The following is a 20100-nucleotide window of genomic DNA, read 5'->3' as shown; positions in this document are numbered from 1 at the left end:
ATGAGGGTTGGCCAGTCCTCTTCTGGCTATTGCCGGGTGGAGATTATAACAGAACATGGCCAAGATGTTCAAAATGTTCATAGATGACCAACAGGGTCAAATAATAATAATCACAGTGGAATCACAACTGCAATCAACACATGTTTACAACTTCCAAACAGTACACTTGTGGACTTTTTATGTACTACAGTGGACGGCCACAGAGGCGATGTCTACTGGCAGACAGGCCTTACATATCCCTTTCTAGAGTTTCCTATAACCACACAAAGCTGTGAGTGACTGTAGTACTGTGGATGAAGGTGTGGACAATAATGTACATCTCCCCAAATGAAAACAACATCTGTAAACTGGTGTGTAGGGTGTGTATGTCAAGTGAATGTACAAATCAAGTGGAATACCCCCTCTAACACAGCTTTATTATCAACAACTAGTGTGCCAAAGCTGAAAGCTGTCCCACTTATTTTACTGTGTGTGTATTCAGGTTATATATAAATGTATGCATGCATGCATGCATGCATGCATGTGTGTATGCGTGTGTATGTGTGTATGTATGCGTATGCGTGTGCGCCTGTGTGTAGGTAATGCGTGTGTGTAGGTATGCGTATGCGTGTGTGTATGTATGTACGTATGCGTGTGTACGTGTGTGTAGGTATGCGTGTGTGTAGGTATCGTATGCGTGTGTATGTATGCGTATGCGTGTGTGCGTGTGTGTAGGTATGCGTGTGTGTAGGTATGGCGTATGCGTGTGTGTATGTATGTATGCGTATGCGTGTGTGCGTGTGTGTATGTGTGTGTGTGCGTATGCGTGTGTGTATGTATGCGTGTGTGTGTGTATGTATGCGTGTGTGTGTGTATGTATGTATGCATGTAGGTATGCGTATGTGTATGTATGTATGCATGTAGGTATGCGTATGTGCATGTGCGTGTGCGTATGCGTGTGCGTATGCGTGTGCGTATGCGTGTATGCGTGTCAAAAGTTTGGACACCTACTCATTCAAGGGGTTTTCTTTATTTTTTACATTGTATAATAATAGTGAAGACATCAAAACTATGAAATAACACATTTCAAAGTCATGCAATAACTGAAAAAGAGTTAAACAATTCAAAATATATGAGAGTCTTCAAAGTAGCCACCCTTTGCCTTGATGACAGCTGTGCACTCTGTTTAACACTTGTTTGGTTACTACATGATTCCATATGTTATTACATAGTTGTGACGTCTTCACTATTATTCTACAATGTAGATGATAGTACAAATAAAGAAACACGCAGCAGGTGTGTCCAAACGTTTGACTGGTACTGAATGTATGGTACTAGTGTATTCAGGTTGGGTAGGTAGATGGTAGATGATATATGTAGACCGAGGCCTGTGTGTACATCCCACCCCGGTCTCTCACCTGTTTCCACCACCTCAGTCTCCACCTCCTGATCTTCCCCCACGTCCTGTATCAGGTAGGTCCCGTCATCGTAGACCAGAACATGGGCAGAGAAATACTGCTCCAGCCCCCTGCCTGGGACCTCCTCCACGATCACTGCTGGGTTCTCCTCTTCATCCAGGTCCTCGTCTGTCTCTTCTTCCAACATGTCTCCCTCCACCTCTACCTCCACCTCCACTTCAGCTTCAACGTCTCCCTCCTCACACTCTCCCTCCTGGAGAACAGGGGTGAGGGAGTAGGACAAAGAGGAACAGAGATGGAGAGAGGGACGAGGATAGAAAACAGAAGGGAGAAGAGGAGCTTGGTTAAGAAGACAGAACATCCCAAACAGAGTACTTTCTCTACTGCTATACAGTCCTTAAAGGAAAGGAGACGTGTGAAGGAAGCCAGTGAGTATGAATATTGGAGCGCAGCACCTTTCTAGTCCTGTCTTTAAGGAAAGGAGACGTGTGAAAGAAGCCAGTGAGTATGAATATTGGAGAGCAGCACCTATCTTGTCCAGTCTTTAAGGAAAGGAGACGTGAAAAGGAAGCCAGTCTAGGTCCTAGGTGATTTCACTGCTCATAATTCAACATTACATTTGAGACATTTCCAGTCTCTTATCCAGAGACTTACAGTTACTGAATTCATCTTCAGAGGTGGGACAACCACATCTCAGCCATAGTTAGTGAATTCATCTTCAGCTAGCTAAAGGACAACCACCTCTACATTTGAATTCATCTTCAGATAGCTAGGTGGGACAACCACATCTCAGTCATAGTGAATTCATCTTCAGATAGCTAGGTGGGACAACCACATCTCAGTCATAGTTAGTGAATTCATCTTCAGATAGCTAGGTGGGACAACCACCTCTCAGTCATTTGAATTCATCTTCAGATAGCTAGGTGGGACAACCACCTCTCAGTCATAGTGAATTCATCTTCAGATAGCTAGGTGGGACAACCACATCTCAGTCATAGTGAATTCATCTTCAGATAGCTAGGTGGGACAACCACCTCTCAGTCATAGTTAGTGAATTCATCTTCAGATAGCTAGGTGGGACAACAACCTCTCAGTCATAGTTAGTGAATTCATCTTCAGATAGCTAGGTGGGACAACCACCTCTCAGTCATAGTGAATTCATCTCCAGATAGCTAGGTGGGACAACCACATCTCTCAGTGAATTCATCTTCAGATAGCTAGGTGGGACAACCAATCTTCATAGTGAATTCATTCAGATAGCTAGGTGGGACAACCACCTCTCAGTCATAGTGAATTCATCTTCAGATAGCTAGGTGGGACAACCACATCTCAGTCATAGTGAATTCATCTTCAGATAGCTAGGTGGGACAACCACCTCTCAGTCATAGTTAGTGAATTCATCTTCAGATAGCTAGGTGGGACAACCACCTCTCAGTCATAGTGAATTCATCTTCAGATAGCTAGGTGGGACAACCACCTCTCAGTCATAGTGAATTCATCTTCAGATAGCTAGGTGGGACAACCACCTCTCAGTCATAGTGAATTCATCTTCAGATAGCTAGGTGGGACAACCACATCTCAGCCATAGTGAATTCATCTTCAGATAGCTAGGTGGGACAACCACCTCTCAGTCATAGTTAGTGAATTCATCTTCAGATAGCTAGGTGGGACAACCACCTCTCAGTCATAGTTAGTGAATTCATCTTCAGATAGCTAGGTGGGACAACCACCTCTCAGTCATAGTTAGTGAATTCATCTTCAGATAGCTAGGTGGGACAACCACCTCTCAGTCATAGTGAATTCATCTTCAGATAGCTAGGTGGGACAACCACATCTCAGTCATAGTGAATTCATCTTCAGATAGCTAGGTGGGACAACAACCTCTCAGTCATAGTTAGTGAATTCATCTTCAGATAGCTAGGTGGGACAACCACATCTCAGTCATAGTTAGTGAATTCATCTTCAGATAGCTAGGTGGGACAACCACCTCTCAGTCATAGTTAGTGAATTCATCTTCAGATAGCTAGGTGGGACAACCACCTCTCAGTCATAGTGAATTCATCTTCAGATAGCTAGGTGGGACAACAACATCTCAGTCATAGTTAGTGAATTAATCTTCAGATAGCTAGGTGGGACAACCACCTCTCAGTCATAGTTAGTGAATTCATCTTCAGATAGCTAGGTGGGACAACCACCTCTCAGTCATAGTGAATTCATCTTCAGATAGCTAGGTGGGACAACCACCTCTCAGTCATAGTTAGTGAATTCATCTTCAGATAGCTAGGTGGGACAACCACCTCTCAGTCATCTTCAGTTAGTGAACCTCTCAGTTCATCTTCAGATAGCTAGGTGGGACAACCACCTCTCAGTCATAAGTGAATTCATCTTCAGATAGCTAGGTGGGACAACCACCTCTCAGTCATAGTGAATTAATCTTCAGATAGCTAGGTGGGACAACCACCTCTCAGTCATAGTTAGTGAATTCATCTTCAGATAGCTAGGTGGGACAACCACATCTCAGTCATAGTTAGTGAATTCATCTTCAGATAGCTAGGTGGGACAACCACATCTCAGTCATAGTTAGTGAATTCATCTTCAGATAGCTAGGTGGGACAACCACCTCTCAGTCATAGTGAATTCATCTTCAGATAGCTAGGTGGGACAACCACATCTCAGTCATAGTGAATTCATCTTCAGATAGCTAGGTGGGACAACCACCTCTCAGTCATAGTTAGTGAATTCATCTTCAGATAGCTAGGTGGGACAACCACCTCTCAGTCATAGTTAGTGAATTCATCTTCAGATAGCTAGGTGGGACAACCACCTCTCAGTCATAGTTAGTGAATTCATCTTCAGATAGCTAGTGGGACAACCACCTCTCAGTCATAGTTAGTGAATTCATCTTCAGATAGCTAGGTGGAACAACCACCTCTCAGTCATAGTGAATTCATCTTCAGATAGCTAGGTGGGACAACCACTCTCAGTCATAGTGAATTCATCTTCAGATAGCTAGGTGGGACAACCACCTCTCAGTCATAGTTAGTGAATTCATCTTCAGATAGCAGGTGGGACAACCACCTCTCAGTCATAGTTAGTGAATTCATCTTCAGATAGCTAGGTGGGACAACCACCTCTCAGTCATAGTTAGTGAATTCATCTTCAGATAGCTAGGTGGAACAACCACCTCTCAGTCATAGTTAGTGAATTCATCTTCAGATAGCTAGGTGGAACAACCACCTCTCAGTCATAGTGAATTCATCTTCAGATAGCTAGGTGGGACAACCACCTCTCAGTCATAGTTAGTGAATTCATCTTCAGATAGCTAGGTGGGACAACCACCTCTCAGTCATAGTTAGTGAATTCATCTTCAGATAGCTAGGTGGGACAACCACCTCTCAGTCATAGTTAGTGAATTCATCTTCAGATAGCTAGGTGGAACAACCACCTCTCAGTCATAGTTAGTGAATTCATCTTCAGATAGCTAGGTGGAACAACCACCTCCAGTCATAGTGAATTCATCTTCAGATAGCTAGGTGGGACAACCACCTCTCAGTCATAGTTAGTGAATTCATCTTCAGATAGCTAGGTGGGACAACCACCTCTCAGTCATAGTCGGTCCATTTTTCCTCATTAAAGTGGTTATCAGCAGTCAAGTGCGAGTGTTAGTTCAGTAAAAGGTGTTTGCTACTCAGTCCAACTTCTCACCACTCACCTGACGAGGGTCCTCCACGGTGGTCATATACTCCACCACCGCCCCTCCACTGTCAACGAGCACCACCGAGGTCATGACGCATGCCCCTCCAGGCGAGATCCAGCCCCGGCCGACTCACTGCTGCCTCCTGGCCCCACCTCGCTCTGCTGCCCCACGCTGGTGGCCTCTGGTACTGCAGCCAGGCCACAGCTCAGACCACTGAGGAAGAGACAGAAGAAAAGTTATTTAAACTTTATGAAGCCAGTCGTTAAGAGCCCGGACAGGGCTAAACGATGGTAAGACAGCCCGGACAGGGCTACACGATGGTAAGAGAGCCCGGACAGGCCTACACAATGGTAAGAGAGCCTGGACAGGGCTACGCGATGGTAAGAGAGCCCGGACAGGGCTGCGATGGTGAAGACAGCCCGGACAGGGCTACGCGATGGTAAGAGAGCCCGGACAGGCCTACACAATGCTAAGACAGCCTGGACAGGGCTACGCGATGGTAAGAGAGCCCGGACAGGCCTACACATTGCTAAGACAGCCTGGACAGGGCTACGCGATGGTAAGAGAGCCCGGACAGGCCTACACAATGCTAAGACAGCCTGGGCAGGGCTACGCGATGGTAAGAGAGCCCGGACAGGCCTACACAATGCTAAGACAGCCTGGACAGGGCTACGCGATGGTAAGAGAGCCCGGACAGGCCTACACAGTAAGACAGCCTGGACAGGGGGCTACGCGATGGTAAGAGAGCCCGGACAGGCCCACACAATGCTAAGACAGCCTGGACAGGGCTACGCGATGGTAAGCCCGGACAGACCTACACAATGCTAAGACAGCCTGGACAGGGCTACGCGATGGTAAGAGAGCCTGGACAGGGCTACGCGATGGTAAGAGAGCCCGGACAGGCCTACACAATGCTAAGACAGCCTGGACAGGGCTACGCGATGGTAAGAGAGCCCGGACAGGCCTACACAATGCTAAGACAGCCTGGACAGGGCTACGCGATGGTAAGAGAGCACTGTGGTATAGAGAAACATCCAGCTGCTGCTCTCTTCCCTTCTGAGCCACTGAGCCACTGAGCCAGTACCAGGTTTCATACCTCTAAGGGCCTGTTCCCTCTCCCTTCTTCATATCGCTAAGGGCCAATGGTTGCTAAGGGCACATGGCCCTCATTTCCTGCTCAAAGGAAGAATGATTGGACTTTGAGAGGAAATACAGACTGGACCCACATTTCACTTGCTCTCGACCCACACATTTCACTTGCTCTCGGACCCCACATTTCACTTGCTCTCGGACCCACACATTTCACTTGCTCCGGACCCACACCTACCCACACATTTCACTTGCCCTCGTACCCACACATTTCACTTGCCCTCGTACCCACACATTTCACTTGCCCTCGTACCCACACTACATATTTCACTTGCCCTCCACACACACACTACATATTTCACTTGCCCTCTACACACACACATATTTCACTTGCCCTCCAACCCACACTACACATTTCACTTGCCCTCCAACCCACACATTTCACTTGCCCTCCAACCCACACTACACATTTCACTTGCCCTCTACCCACACTACACATTCACTTGCCCTCCTACCCACACATTTCCTTGCCCTCCTACCCACACATTTCACTTGCCCTCCTACCCACACATTTCACTTGCCCTCCTACCCACACATTTCACTTGCCCTCCTACCCACATTTCACTTGCCCTCCTACCCACACATTTCACTTGCCCTCCTACCCACACATTTCACTTGCCCTCCTACCCACACATTTCACTTGCCCTCCTACCCACACATTTCACTTGCCCTCCTACCCACACATTTCACTTGCCCTCCTACCCACACATTTCACTTTTCTTTACCCACACTACACATTTTCTTTAATTATTTAACTAGGCAAGTAAGTTAAGAACAAATTCTTATTTTCAATGACGGCCTGGGAACAGTGGGTTAACTGCCTTGTTCAGGGCAGAATGACAGAATTGTACCTTGTCAGCTCGGGATTCGAACAGCCACTAGGCTACCCTGCCGCCCCTACACTCCAACCACTAGGCTACCCTACCGCCCTACACTCTAACCACTAGGCTACCCTGCCGCCCCTACACTCCAACCACCAGGCTACCCTGCCGCCCTACACTCCAACCACCAGGCTACCCTGCCGCCCTACACTCCAACCACCAGGCTACCCTGCGCCTCTACACTCCAACCACCAGGCTACCCTACCGCCTCTACACTCCAACCACCAGGCTACCCTGCCGCCCCATTTCACACACACTTTTCACTTTCTCTCCCACACAGCAGCACAGCTGAAGGAGGCAGAATTACCTAGAGAGTAGATCATTGACAAAACATAATGACTGTTCCCTCCTCCCATTGACACAGGGACAGGTCAATACCAAAACATAATGACTGTTCCCTCCTCTGACACAGGACAGGTCAATACAAAACATAATGACTGTTCCCTCCTCCGATTGACACAGGACAGGTCAATACCAAAACATAATGACTGTTCCCTCCTCTGATACAGGACAGGTCAATACCAAAACATAATGACTGTTCCCTCCTCTGATACAGGACAGGTCAATACCAAAACATAATGACTGTTCCCTCCTCTGATACAGGTCAATACCAAAACATAATGACTGTTCCCTCCTCTGATTGATACAGGACAGGTCAATACCAAAACATAATGACTGTTCCCTCCTCTGATGCAGGACAGGTCAATACCAAAACATAATGACTGTTCCCTCCTCTGATACAGGACAGGTCAATACCAAAACATAATGACTCTTCCCTCCTCCGATTGATACAGGACAGGTCAATACCAAAACATAATGACTGTTCCCTCCTCCGATTGACACAGGGACAGGTCAATACCAAAACATAATGACTGTTCCCTCCTCTGATACAGGACAGGTCAATACCAAAACATAATGACTGTTCCCTCCTCTGATACAGGACAGGTCAATACCAAAACATAATGACTGTTCCCTCTGATACAGGACAGGTCAATACCAAAACATAATGACTGTTCCCTCCTCCCATTGACACAGGACAGGTCAATACCAAAACATAATGACTGTTCCCTCTGATACAGGACAGGTCAATACCAAAACATAATGACTGTTCCCTCTGATACAGGACAGGTCAATACCAAAACATAATGACTGTTCCCTCCTCTGATACAGGACAGGTCAATACCAAAACATAATGACTGTTCCCTCCTCTGATACAGGACAGGTCAATACCAAAACATAATGACTGTTCCCTCCTCCGATTGACACAGGACAGGTCAATGCAAAACATAATGACTGTTCCCCCTGTTTGATACAGGACAGGTCAATACCAAAACATAATGACTGTTCCCTCCTCCCATTGACACAGGACAGGTCAATACCAAAACATAATGACTGTTCCCTCCTCTGATACAGGACAGGTCAATACCAAAACATAATGACTGTTCCCTCCTCCCATTGACACAGGACAGGTCAATACCAAAACATAATGACTGTTCCCTCCTCTCATACAGGACAGGTCAATACCAAAACATAATGACTGTTCCCTCCTCTGATACAGGACAGGTCAATACCAAAACATAATGACTGTTCCCTCCTCTGATACAGGACAGGTCAATACCAAAACATAATGACTGTTCCCTCCTCTGATACAGGACAGGTCAATACCAAAACATAATGACTGTTCCCTCCTCTGATACAGGTCAATACATAAACATAATGACTGTTCCCACCTCTGATACAGGACAGGGCAATACCAAAACATAATGACTGTTCCCTCTGGATACAGGACAGATCAATACCAAAACATAATGACTGTTCCCTCTGATACAGGACAGATCAATACCAAAACATAATGACTGTTCCCTCTGATACAGGACAGGTCAATACCTAAACATAATGACTGTTCCCCCTGTTTGATACAGGACAGGTCAATACCAAAACATAATGACTGTTCCCTCCTCTGATACAGGACAGGTCAATACCAAAACATAATGACTGTTCCCTCTGATACAGGACAGGTCAATACCAAAACATAATGACTGTTCCCTCTGTTTGACAGGACAGGTCAATACCAAAACATAATGACTGTTCCCTCCTCTGATACAGGACAGGTCAATACCAAAACATAATGACTGTTCCCTCTGATACAGGACAGGTCAATACCAAAACATAATGACTGTTCCCTCTGTTTGATACAGGACAGGTCAATACCAAAACATAATGACTGTTCCCTCCTCTGATACAGGACAGGTCAATACCAAAACATAATGACTTTTCCCCCTGTTTGATACAGGACAGGTCAATACCAAAACATAATGACTGTTCCCTCTGTTTGATACAGGACAGGTCAATACCAAAACATAATGACTGTTCCCTCCTCTGATACAGGACAGGTCAATACCTAAAGTCCCAGCTCAGTGCTATCTAGGACAGAACTCAACACACACCATATTCAAAGAGTCTCGCCTCCCATTTCTGTGACACCATGGCCAATTAATCCAACTGACCCTCAACTAACAATGTCTCTCTATCCTATAATTAACTTTCTCTCTCTTTTAGCCTAATTGTCACTTAATCGTGGTCTTTCGGTTTAATCTAGTAACTATCTATTCCCTACTGTAATGTAGAGGACAGGCTGGTGTTCCCTACAGTAATGTAGAGGACAGGCTGGTGTTCCCTACTGTAATGTAGAGAACAGGGCTGGTGTTCCTACTGTAATGTAGAGGACAGGGCTGGTGTTCCCTACTGTAATGTAGAGGACAGGGCTGGTGTTCCCTACTGTAATGTAGAGAACAGGGCTGGTGTTCCTACTGTTTACATTACATTTAAGTCATTTAGCAGACGCTCTTATCCAGAGCGACTTACAAATTGGTGAATTCACCTTCTGACATCCAGTGGAACAGCCACTTTACAATAGTGCATCTAAGTCATTAAGGGGGGGGGGGTGAGAAGGATTACTTATCCTATCCTAGGTATTCCTTGAAGAGGTGGGGTTTCAGGTGTCTCCGGAAGGTGGTGATTGACTCCGCTGTCCTGGCGTACGTGAGGGAGTTTGTTCCACCATTGGGGGGCCAGAGCAGCGAACAGTTTTGACTGGGCTGAGCGGGAACTGTACTTCCTCAATGGTAGGGAGCGCGAGCCCAGGCCAGAGGTGGATGAACGCAGTGCCCTTGCTTGGGTGTAGGGCCTGATCAGAGCCTGGAGGTACTGCGGTGCCCGTTCCCCTCACAGCTCCGTAGGCAAGCACCATGGTCTTGTGAGCGGATGCGAGCTTCAACTGGAAGCCAGTGGAGAGGCGGAGGAGCGGGGTGACGTGAGAGAACTTGGGAAGGTTGAACACCAGGCGGGCTGCGGCGTTCTGGATGAGTTGTAGGGGTTTAATGGCACAGGCAGGGAGCCCAGCCAACAGCGAGTTGCAGTAATCCAGACGGGAGATGACAAGTGCCTGGATTGGGACCTGCGCCGGCTTCCTGTGTGAGGCAGGGTCGTACTCTGCGGATGTTGTAGGAGCATGAACCTACAGGAACGGGCCACCGCCATGATGTTGGTTGAGAACGACAGGGTGTTGTCCAGGATCACGCCAAGGTTCTTAGCGCTCTGGGAGGAGGACACAATGGAGTTGTCAACCGTGATGGCGAGATCATGGAACGGGCAGTCCTTCCCCGGGAGGAAGAGCAGCTCCGTCTTGCCGAGGTTCAGCTTGAGGTGGTGATCCGTCATCCACACTGATATGTCTGCCAGACATGCAGAGATGCGATTCGCCACCTGGTCATCAGAAGGGGGAAAGGAGAAGATTAATTGTGTGTCGTCTGCATAGCAATGATAGGAGAGACCATGTGAGGTTATGACAGAGCCAAGTGACTTGGTGTATAGCGAGAATAGGAGAGGGCCTAGAACAGAGCCCTGGGGGACACCAGTGGTGAGAGCGCGTGGCGAGGAGACAGATTCTCGCCACGCCACCTGGTAGGAGCGACCTGTCAGGTAGGACGCAATCCAAGCGTGGCCGCGCCGGGAGATGCCTAACTTCGGAGAGGGTGGAGAGGAGGATCTGATGGTTCACAGTATCGAAGGCAGCCGATAGGTCTAGAAGGATGAGAGCAGAGGAGAGAGAGTTAGCTTTAGCAGTGCGGAGCGCCTCCGTGATGCAGAGAAGAGCAGTCTCAGTTGAATGACTAGTCTTGAAACCTGACTGATTTGGATCAAGAAGGTCATTCTGAGAGAGATAGAGGGAGAGCTGGCCAAGGACGGCTGACACGTTCAAGAGTTTTGGAGAGAAAAGAAAGAAGGGATACTGGTCTGTAGTTGTTGACATCGGAGGGATCGAGTGTAGGTTTCTTCCAGAAGGGTGCAACTCTCGCTCTCTTGAAGACGGAAGGGACGTAGCAGCGGTCAGGGATGAGTTGATGAGCGAGGTGAGGTAAGGGAGAAGGTCCCCGGAAATGGTCTGGAGGAGAGAGGAGGGGATAGGGTCGAGCGGGCAGGTTGTTGGGCGGCCGGCCGTCACAAGAAGCGAGATTTCATCTGGAGAGAGAGGGGAGAAAGAGGTCAGAGCACAGGGTAGGGCAGTGTGAGCAGAACCAGCGGTGTCGTTTGACTTAGCAAACGAGGATCGGATGTCGTCGGCCTTCTTTTCAAAATGGTTGACGAAGTCATCTGCAGAGAGGGAGGAGGGGGGAGGGGGAGGAGGATTCAGAAGGGAGGAGAAGGTGGCAAAGAGCTTCCTAGGGTTAGAGGCAGATGCTTGGAATTTAGAGTGGTAGAAAGTGGCTTTAGCAGCAGAGACAGAGGAGGAAAATGTAGAGAGGAGGGAGTGAAAGGGATGCCAGGTCCGCAGGGAGGCGGGTTTTCCTCCATTTCCACTGGCTGCCCGGAGCTCTGTTCTGTGAGCTCGCAATGAGACATCGAGCCACGGAGCGGGAGGGGAGGACCGAGCCGGCCTGGAGGATAGGGGACATAGAGAGTCAAAGGATGCAGAAAGGAAGAGGAGGGTTGAGGAGGCAGAGTCAGGAGAAAGGTTGGAGAAGGTATGAGCAGAGGGAAGAGATGAAAGGATGGAAGAGGAAAGAGTAGCGGGGAGAGAGAGCGAAGGTTGGGACGGCGCGATACCATCCGAGTAGGGGCAGTGTGGGAAGTGTTGGATGAGAGCGAGAGGGAAAAGGATACAAGGTAGTGGTCGGAGACTTGGAGGAGTTGCAGTGAGTTAGTGGAAGAACAGCATCTAGTAAAGATGAGGTCGAGCGTATTGCCTGCCTTGTGAGTAGGGGGAAGGTGAGAGGGTGAGGTCAAAGAGGAGAGGAGTGGAAAGAAGGAGGCAGAGAGGAATGAGTCAAAGGTAGACGTGGGGAGGTTAAAGTCGCCCAGGACTGTGAGAGGTGAGCCGTCCTCAGGAAAGGAGCTTATCAAGGCATCAAGCTCATTGATGAACTCTCCGAGGGAACCTGGAGGGCGATAAATGATAAGAATGTTAAGCTTGAAAGGGCTGGTAACTGTGACAGCATGGAATTCAAAGGAGGCGATAGATAGATGGGTAAGGGGAGAGAGAGAGAATGACCACTTGGGAGAGATGAGGATCCCGGTGCCACCACCCCGCTGACCAGAAGCTCTCGGGGTGTGCGAGAACACGTGGGGTGGACGAAGAGAGAGCAGTAGGAGTAGCAGTGTTATCTGTAGTGATCCATGTTTCCGTCAGTGCCAGGAAATCGAGGGACTGGAGGGAGGCATAGGCTGAGATGAACTCTGCCTTGTTGGCCGCAGATCGGCAGTTCCAGAGGCTACCGGAGACCAGGAACTCCCACGTGGGTCGTGCGCGCTGGGACCACCAGATTAGGGTGGCCGCGGCCACGCGGGTGTGGAGCGTTTGTATGGTCTGTGCAGAGAGGAGAGAACAGGGATAGATAGACACATAGTTAACAGGGTACAGAAGAGGCTACGCTAATGCAAAGGAGATTGGAATGACAAGTGGACTACACGTCTCGAATGTTCAGAAAGTTAAGCTTACGTGCAAGAATCTTATTGACTAAAATGATTGAAATGAAACAGTACTGCTGGAGTAGGCTAGCTGGTAGTGGCTGCGATGTTGACACTACACTAATCAAGTCGGTCCGTCGAGTGTAATAGTTTCTACAGTGCTGCTATTCGGGGGCCTTCTTGGCTAGCTAGCAAGGTTGATTGCGTTCCGTTACTTAAAAGAACGACAATAGCTGGCTGGCTAACCTAGAAAATCGCTCTAGGCTACACAATTGTCTTAGATACAAAGACGGCTATGTATCTAGCTAGCTACGTAATGTAGAGGACAGGCTGTTGTTCCCTACTGTAATGTAGAGGACAGGCTGGTGTTCCCTACTGTAATATAGAGGACAGGGCTGGTGTTCCCTACAGTAATGTAGAGGACAGGGCTGGTGTTCCCTACTGTAATGTAGAGGACAGGCTGGTGTTCCCTACTGTAATATAGAGGACAGGGCTGGTGTTCCCTACTGTAATGTAGAGGACAGGGCTGGTGTTCCCTACTGTAATGTAGAGGACAGGCTGTTGTTCCTACTGTAATGTAGAGGACAGGCTGGTGTTCCCTGCTGTAATGTAGAGGACAGGCTGGTGTTCCCTACTGTAATGTAGAGGACAGGCTGTTGTTCCCTACAGTAATATAGAGGACAGGCTGTTGTTCCCTACTGTAATGTAGAGGACAGGGCTGGTGTTCCCCTACTGTAATGTAGAGGACAGGCTGGTGTTCCCTACTGTAATGTAGAGGACAGGCTGGTGTTCCCTGCTGTAATGTAGAGGACAGGCTGGTGTTCCCTACAGTAATATAGAGGACAGGCTGTTGTTCCCTACAGTAATATAGAGGACAGGCTGTTGTTCCCTACAGTAATATAGAGGACAGGCTGTTGTTCCCTACTGTAATGTAGAGGACAGGGCTGGTGTTCCCTACTGTAATGTAGAGAGGACAGGCTGTTGTTCCCTACTGTAATGTAGAGGACAGGCTGGTGTTCCCTACAGTAATGTAGAGGACAGGCTGGTGTTCCCTACAGTAATGTAGAGGACAGGCTGGTATTCCCTACTGTAATGTAGAGGACAGGCTGGTGTTCCCTACTGTAATGTAGAGGACAGGCTGAGTGAGTGGTGACCGAGTGAGTGAGTGATTGGCTGAGTGACTGGCTGAGTGAGTGAGTGAGTGAGTGAGTGAGTGAGTGAGTGACTGGCCGAGTGACTGAGTGACTGGCCGAGTGACTGAGTGACCCGAAAGTGACTGGAGTGACTGGCCGAGTGACTGAGTGACTGGCCGAGTGACTGGAGTGACTGGCGAGTGACTGAGTGACTGGCGAAAGTGACTGAGTGACTGGCGAGTGACTGAGTGACTGGCCGGTGACTGAGTGACTGGCGAGTGACTGGCGAGTGACTGGGTGACTGGCCGAGTGACTGAGTGACTGGCCGATTGAGTGAGTGACTGGCCGATTGAGTGAGTGACTGGCCGATTGAGTGAGTGACTGGCCGAGTGAGTGAGTGACTGGCCGAGTGAGTGAGTGACTGGCCGAGTGAGGAGTGACTGGCCGGTGAGTGAGTGACTGGCCGAGTGGGAGTGAGTGACTGGCCGAGTGGTGAGTGACTGGCCGAGTGGTGGTGACTGGCCGAGTGAGTGAGTGACTGGCCGAGTGAGTGAGTGACTGGCCGAGTGAGTGGTGACTGGCCGAGTGAGTGAGTGACTGGCCGAGTGAGTGAGTGACTGGCCGAGTGAGTGAGTGACTGGCCGAGTGAGTGAGTGACTGGCCGAGTGAGTGAGTGACTGGCCGAGTGAGTGAGTGACTGGCCAGTGAGTGAGTGACTGGCCGAGTGAGTGAGTGACTGGCCGAGTGAGTGAGTGACTGGCCGAGTGAGTGAGTGACTGGCCGGTGGAGTGAGTGACTGGCCGAGTGAGTGAGTGACTGGCCGAGTGAGTGAGTGACTGGCCGAGTGAGTGAGTGACTGGCCGAGTGAGTGAGTGACTGGCCGAGTGGTGAGTGACTGGCGAGTGAGGAGTGACTGGCGAGAGTGAGTGAGTGACTGGCCGAGTGAGTGAGTGACTGGCCGAAAGTGAGTGAGTGACTGGCCGAGTGGTGAGTGACTGGCCAGTGAGTGAGTGACTGGCCGAGTGAGTGAGTGACCACAACTGTGCATGTGGGCAGTGCAGTGGACGTTGCCTGGTCACGCAGTGAAACGTCAAGACCTTGGAATGTGCAGCCCCATCAGCCAAGCAACATAGTGTGTGACTGTTAAAGTACACAGGTCTGCATCCTTGAGGGCTGCAACATCCGCAAGTTTCTTTCCACTCTGGCCCAAGGCTGGTGGAAAACGTTGACACGAAGATAACAGTCAAGGAAAGGATGACATCAGCAAATCACAAACCAGCTGAAGGATGATCTCTCCCACCCTCCCCTCCTCTCTCTCTCCCACTCCCCTCCCCCTCCCATTGCCTCCCACTCCCCCTCCCTCTCTCCCATTGCCTCCCACTGCCTCCCTCTCTCCCAGAAACATAGGAAATGCAGTGGCGCCAGCTGTAGTTGTTTCATAAACATGATATCAAAGTCCACAAACACCAACATTCCCTGACAGCTGCTGCACCCGTGTTCCTTTGTTCAAAGCAATACTGGAACGGAGTAGCATGTTCTTTGTAGCTCGTTAATGTGGGATAAACACAGTATGACGGCCTTACACACACACACACACACACAGCAGACTAAACAAGTCTCAAACAAGACCTTCAACATTGAAACCAGAATTACAGGCTGGTCAAGAGAGACGCCATGTCACCACAGAGGTACACAACAGTTCCAAACCCTAAAAAGTCAACAAAAGACAGGCATAAAAACAACCCACCAAACTGTAGTTCTTAGTTTCCAAAGCTAGCGTGATTAGTTTGGACTAATGGCATAAAAACAACCCACCAAACTGTCGTTCTTAGTTTCCAAAGCTAGCGTGATTAGTTTGGACTACTGGCATAAAAACAACCCACCAAACTGTAGTTCTTAGTTTCCAAAGCTAGCGTGATTAGTTTGGACTAATGGCATAAACAACCCACCAAACTGTCGTTCTTAGTTTCCAAAGCTAGCGTGATTAGTTTGGACTACTGGCATAAAAACAACCCACCAAACTGTAGTTCTTAGTTTCCAAAGCTAGCGTGATTAGTTTGGACTAATGGCATAAAAACACAAGCGAACGCCTTTCCATATACATTACATGAGGAGAATGTAGGTTATCACTCACTCCAAAGTCCTGTGGATTCCAAAGTCTATCGAAAGCCAACATCTTCACCATACAAGATACAGAGGAGCCACACAAACCACTGCAAACGTTCCTCAGACAGGCTACTTACCAAGGAATCCCATGGAACAGAGAGCAGGTTTAGATTGAGCATGTGGAGCAGGTCATGAGCCTCTGTGACTCTATCTGAACCCTGCACATTCATCACCAGACTGGATCCAATATGGGAAGGATTCCAACATTCCACACAAGTATCCAACATTCCACACAAGTATCCAACATTCCACACAAGTATCCAACATTCCACACAAGTATCCAACATTCCACACATGTATCCAACATTCCACACAAGTATCCAACACTCCACACAAGTATCCAACATTCCACACAAGTATCCAACATTCCACACAAGTATCCAACATTCCACACAAGTATCCAACATTCCACACAAGTATCCAACATTCCACACAAGTATCCAACATTCCACACAAGTATCCAACATTCCACACAAGTATTCAACATTCCACACAAGTATTCAACATTCCACACAAGTATCCAACATTCCACACAAGTATCCAACATTCCACACAAGTATCCAACATTCCACACAAGTATCAACATTCCACACAAGTATCCAACATTCCACACAAGTATCCAACATTCCACACAAGTATCCAACATTCCACAAGTATTCAACACTCACACAAGTATCCAACATTCCACACAAGTATCCAACATTCCACACAAGTATCCAACATTCCACACAAGTATTCAACATTCCACACAAGTATCAAACATTCAAGTATCAAACATTCCACACAAGTATCAAACATTCCACACAAGTATCCAACATTCCGAGTGAATCCCAACATTCCCACATCCCGAGGAATCACAACATAACATCCCAACATCCCGAGGAATCCCACAACAAGAATCCCACAACATCCCGAGAATCCCCAACATCCCCGAGGAATCCCACAACATCCCGAGGAATCCCACAACATCCCGAGGAATCCCACAACATCCCGAGGAATCCCACAACATTCTGACTTACTCCTGCTGTTGATTCATCCATGACATCTAGGAAAAGGTAGGAGCTTTGTTTGACTGTCTTTCAACAAGCTAAATAAACCAGTAGTGATACAAGGAGAGAGAGAAGAGAAATAGAGAGAATGTGGCCTTGCTGCACTGCAGAACCATTCTCCTTGCCTCCATTTCTCTGTAACCTCTCTTCCTTCCATCTCTCTCTTCCCATCCCTCTATCCTCCTCTTTCCATCCAATCCTCTCCTTTCCATCCTCTATCCTCTCATCTGTCTTCTCCATGCAGTGGAAGAGAGTGAGCCTCAGAGAGACTCAGCACTTTGAGAGTGTGAGCCCTGCCCCCAGATCACATGATGAGGGTGGAACACACACAGCGTCACATGATACTGCAACAACAGAGCTTTTGTTCAGACTGAGTCTAGTTGCTAAAGATACAACGCCCTGCCTTGTGCCCTGCCCTCACTCTCGCACACACACACACACACACACACACACACACACTTTAGGCTTAGATGACCTAAAGTGCACACACACAAGCCAACATCAGATGATCTCACACACCCACAGACAAACACTAGCAGTCATTCACCATCAACTGTCATATTATTGATACCAGTCATTACCAGTCAGAGAGGTCATATTATTGATACCAGTCAGAGGTCATATTATTGATACCAGAGAGAGAGGTCATATTATTGATACCAGTCAGTGAGAGAGAGGTCATATTATTGATACCAGTCAGAGAGAGAGGTCATATGATTGATACCAGTCAGTGATACCAGAGAGAGGTCATATTATTGATACCAGTCAGAGAGAGAGAGGTCATATTATTGATACCAGTCAGAGGTCATATTATTGATACCAGTCAGAGAGAGGTCATATTATTGATACCAGTCAGTGAGAGAGGTCATATTATTGATACCAGTCAGAGAGAGAGGTCATATTATTGATACCAGTCAGAGAGGAGGTCATATGATTGATACCAGTCAGTGAGAGAGGTCATATTATTGATACCAGTCAGTGAGAGAGGTCATATTATTGATAACAGTCAGAGGTCATATTATTGATACCAGTCAGATTGATAACAGTCAAGAGAGGTCATATTATTGATACCAGTCAGTGAGAGAGAGGTCATATTATTGATACCCAGGTCATATTATTGTCAGTGAGAGAGAGGTCATATTATTGGATACCAGTCAGTGAGAGAGAGAGGTCATATTATTGATACCAGTCAGTGAGAGAGGTCATATTATTGATACCAGTCAGTGAGAGAGAGGTCATATTATTGATACAGTCAGAGGTCATATTATTGATACCAGTCAGAGGTCATATTATTGATAACAGTCAGAGAGGTCATATTATTGATACCAGTCAGTGAGAGAGGTCATATTATTGATACCAGTCAGAGAGGTCATATTATTGATACCAGTCAGAGAGAGAGGTCATATTATTGATACCAGTCAGTGAGAGAGAGGTCATATTATTGATACCAGTCAGAGGTCATATTATTGATACCAGTCAGTGAGAGAGAGGTCATATTATTGATACCAGTCAGTGAGAGAGAGGTCATATTATTGATACCAGTCAGTGAGAGAGGTCATATTATTGATACCAGTCAGTGAGAGAGGTCATATTATTGATACCAGTCAGTGAGAGAGGTCATATTATTGATACCAGTCAGTGAGAGAGAGGTCATATGATTGATACCAGTCAGAGAGAGGTCATATTATTGATACCAGTCAGAGGTCATATTATTGATACCAGTCAGAGGTCATATTATTGATAACAGTCAGAGGTCATATTATTGATGCCAGTCAGTGAGAGAGGTCATATTATTGATACCAGTCAGAGAGAGAGGTCATATTATTGATACCAGTCAGAGATAGGTCATATTATTGATAACAGTCAGAGGTCATATTATTGATACCAGTCAGTGAGAGAGGTCATATTATTGATACCAGTCAGAGAGAGAGGTCATATTATTGATACCAGTCAGAGGTCATATTATTGATACCAGTCAGTGAGAGGTCATATTATTGATACCAGTCAGTGAGAGAGAGGTCATATTATTGATACCAGTCAGTGAGAGAGGTCATATTATTGATACCAGTCAGAGAGAGAGGTCATATTATTGATACCAGTCAGAGAGAGAGGTCATATTATTGATACCAGTCAGAGAGAGGTCATATTATTGATACCAGTCAGAGAGAGAGTCATAGATTGAGTCAGAGAGGTCATATTATTGATACCAGTCAGTGAGAGAGAGGTCATATTATTGATACCAGTCAGTGAGAGAGGTCATATTATTGATACCAGTCAGTGAGAGAGAGGTCATATTATTGATACCAGTCAGAGGTCATATTATTGATACCAGTCAGAGGTCATATTGATAACAGTCAGAGGAGAGGTCATATTATTGATACCAGTCAGAGAGGTCATATTATTGATCCCAGTCAGAGGTCATATTATTGATACCAGTCAGAGAGAGGTCATATTATTGATACCAGTCAGTGAGAGAGGTCATATTATTGATACCAGTCAGAGGTCATATTATTGATACCAGTCAGTGAGAGAGAGGTCATATTGATACCAGTCAGTGAGAGAGGTCATATTATTGATACCAGTCAGTGAGAGAGAGTCAATGGTCATATTATTGATACCAGTCAGTGAGAGAGGTCATATTATTGATACCAGTCAGTGAGA

General features: G+C 47.2%; 1 protein-coding gene across 1 annotated transcript; it reads right to left on the bottom strand.

The window, feature by feature from the left end:
- Positions 1–1300: 1300 nt before the first annotated feature.
- On the bottom strand, positions 1301–17499 carry LOC135536013 (ETS-related transcription factor Elf-2-like; the record flags this gene model as incomplete). Its single annotated transcript, XM_064962408.1, has 3 exons — positions 17410–17499; positions 5110–5307; positions 1301–1650 (listed from the first exon to the last, which is right to left on the bottom strand). Coding segments are annotated over exons 2-3 (425 nt in total), but the record flags the coding sequence as incomplete, so codon positions are not given.
- Positions 17500–20100: the final 2601 nt, after the last annotated feature.

The sequence above is a fragment of the Oncorhynchus masou genome, unplaced genomic scaffold (assembly GCF_036934945.1).
Source record: "Oncorhynchus masou masou isolate Uvic2021 unplaced genomic scaffold, UVic_Omas_1.1 unplaced_scaffold_5448, whole genome shotgun sequence".
NCBI lineage: Eukaryota > Metazoa > Chordata > Actinopteri > Salmoniformes > Salmonidae > Oncorhynchus > Oncorhynchus masou.
Note: the sequence above shows the minus strand (reverse complement) of the source record. Positions and strands in the feature narration are given on the sequence as shown.